At 40.3% G+C, this 2,341-nt stretch overlaps 1 protein-coding gene across 1 annotated transcript; it reads left to right on the forward strand.

Moving 5' to 3' along the window:
- The first annotated feature begins 431 nt into the window (after nt 1-431).
- LOC121211357 (uncharacterized) lies at nt 432-1,312 on the forward strand. Its single transcript, XM_041084110.1, has 2 exons — nt 432-894; nt 987-1,312. The coding sequence occupies exons 1-2, from the start codon at nt 432-434 to the stop codon at nt 1,310-1,312; spliced, it is 789 nt and encodes a 262-aa protein (XP_040940044.1).
- The last annotated feature ends 1,029 nt before the right edge of the window (nt 1,313-2,341 follow it).

A 2,341-nucleotide genomic window follows, 5' to 3' on the forward strand; every position in this document is an offset into this window, starting at 1 on the left:
TTTCTTGGGAATTGAACTTAGTGTGATTTTTTAGTACAATAATTTTACACTTTTACACGCTTCTGCACAACACTTGGGTATTGATGATCTTAATATTTTGAAAGTATGGCATGTATAGGGACTTGGTCATTTGGTTATATTTGTCATTGTGTTTTGGCCAAAAATATTGGCTTGTAATTGTTAAAGGTTGATATGGTATTTAGCCATGCAAATTGGCTCATTTTGATTGGAATGGTTGTAAGCATATATATATATATATTTATGTATACATGCATGTGGAATCATCTTTGTGTGATGTGGTCTATGAATTTTAGGAGCTGAGAAACATTTAGACCCAATGGGATGACGAGGCTAAGCAGCTTTTCTATCAGAATTATGGAGACCTTCCCTATTTGCTAGACGTCAAAGTAGATAGGCACTTATTTTGAGCTATGGTACAGTTCTGGAACCCTGCTTATAGTTGCTTTACATTTGATGATGTTGATCTTGCACCTACTTTGGAGGAGTATATGACTTTACTGCGTTGCCCGAGGATACAGGGTCACAAGGCTTATGTTAGGCCTGCTAATCTTCCAACTTTTGTAAAGAAGTTGGTGATGATTACTAGGATGAGTGAGCAGTGGGCTGTAGCTCGTATACAGCAAAAGGGTGATAGTAAGTGTGTTCCATGGGCCGTTTTGAAGGATTTGATATCGACACATCCAGACGTAAAGAAAAGGGTCGACGTCTTGGCTTTGAGTATTTACGGCATGGTGATTTTCCCAAAGGCATTGGGGTACATAGATGAGGCAGTTGCGACTTTGTTCGATCGCGTTGGTAAGCAGAATACACCGATACCAGTAATCCTAGCTGAGACATTTAGATCTTTGAGTATATGTCGGAGAGCCGGCGAAGGTAGATTCATTGGATGTGCACAGTTGCTGTTGGTTTGGTTCCACAGTCATTTTTGGAAGCTTGATAAGGTTCCTTACCGAGTATTCTTTGAGGGTTATTCTCCCTTAAAAGAAGAGTGGACATGCCGAGGAGAGATGACATTTCAGAGGAGAGGTGGATAGACATTCTTCAGAATCTTCGAGAGGAAGATGTTATGTGGAAGGCTCCTTGGTTGGTTCCTAGTGAAGTCCTTTACCGCTGTGGCAGTTTTCATTGGGTCCCTTTGCCAGGAATTTGGGGAGTTGGTGAATATATACCATTGCTTGTTCTAAGGCAATATAGAGCGAAGCAGTTCATACCGGTTACACATGGTCTAGCTCAAAGTGATTTCTCTTACAAAGGAGATCACTATAAAAAGAAGATGCGAGAGATTTTTTAGGCTTGGAAGAAGCCTTTCTGTATGAAGACCTTGATCGAAGGCTCGACGTCAATCCTTGAGTATAAAGGGTGGTTTAGTAGGAGAGTCAACGATAATGTCCCTAGGCCAATTTTGGGAGTGGCTCGATCATTAGAGGAGAGCTTACGAGTGATTCCATCAGAGTTGAAGGTTATAAAGCAAGAGTTCGAGAGAAAGAATTCAGAGATTGAAAAGAGGATTGAGAAGCTCGAAGAGGAAAAAATATGCTTAAGTCTCGACGTTGATGTTCAAAAGATGGAAGTTGAGAAGGTGAAAAAGGAAAAGAGAAAGATCGAAGAAGATCGAGATGATTTAAAGACGCACTACAAAAAGGCCCAGGTAACGTTGAAAAGGGTCGGATTAGGGAGATCTCCAGAGTAGTGGCAGCAAGAGATCCAGGAAGAAAGAGCCAAAGCCGAGTATTGGAAGAAGAAGTCCCAAGAGATATAGTTGCGTAATCAGGCCCTAGAGAAGGAAAATCAAGGATTAAAAACTAAGGTGGCTGAACTTGGACGATCTCTTCATCATCACCAAAGTCGTAGCCTTGCAATCGAGTTAAAGGCAAGCTTGAATAAGATAGAGGAAATGAAGCACAATATTAGAAGATTGGAAGCGGCACTACAGGGCTGTGAGCTACGGATTGAACAGCTCAAGGCAAGAAAAGAACAGTGGAAGAGAGAACTTTACCATCTTCAGGATCAAGTTGGAAATAGGGATTATCTCATGGGAGAAACCTTAGTTTAGATTCGAGAGGTTGCTGAACACTTGCAGGATTTGGTAATACAAGCTAGAACGCTGAGTATAATGTATGAGTCATCACCAGACAGAGGACGAGAGTTAACATTGTTATTAGAAAGGGTTAAGACTCTAGGCTTACGGGCGAAAGTGTATTTGTAATCCGTTTTATGAAAAGATTTTTGTTCCTTAAATAACATTTTTTAAAATGAAATTGAATCAGAATTGACATCTTTTTGCAATCATGCATTTGCATTTCATAGCATCTCATTGTAT

The sequence above is a fragment of the Gossypium hirsutum genome, chromosome A12 (assembly GCF_007990345.1).
Source record: "Gossypium hirsutum isolate 1008001.06 chromosome A12, Gossypium_hirsutum_v2.1, whole genome shotgun sequence".
In the NCBI taxonomy this organism is placed as follows: Eukaryota; Viridiplantae; Streptophyta; class Magnoliopsida; order Malvales; family Malvaceae; genus Gossypium; species Gossypium hirsutum.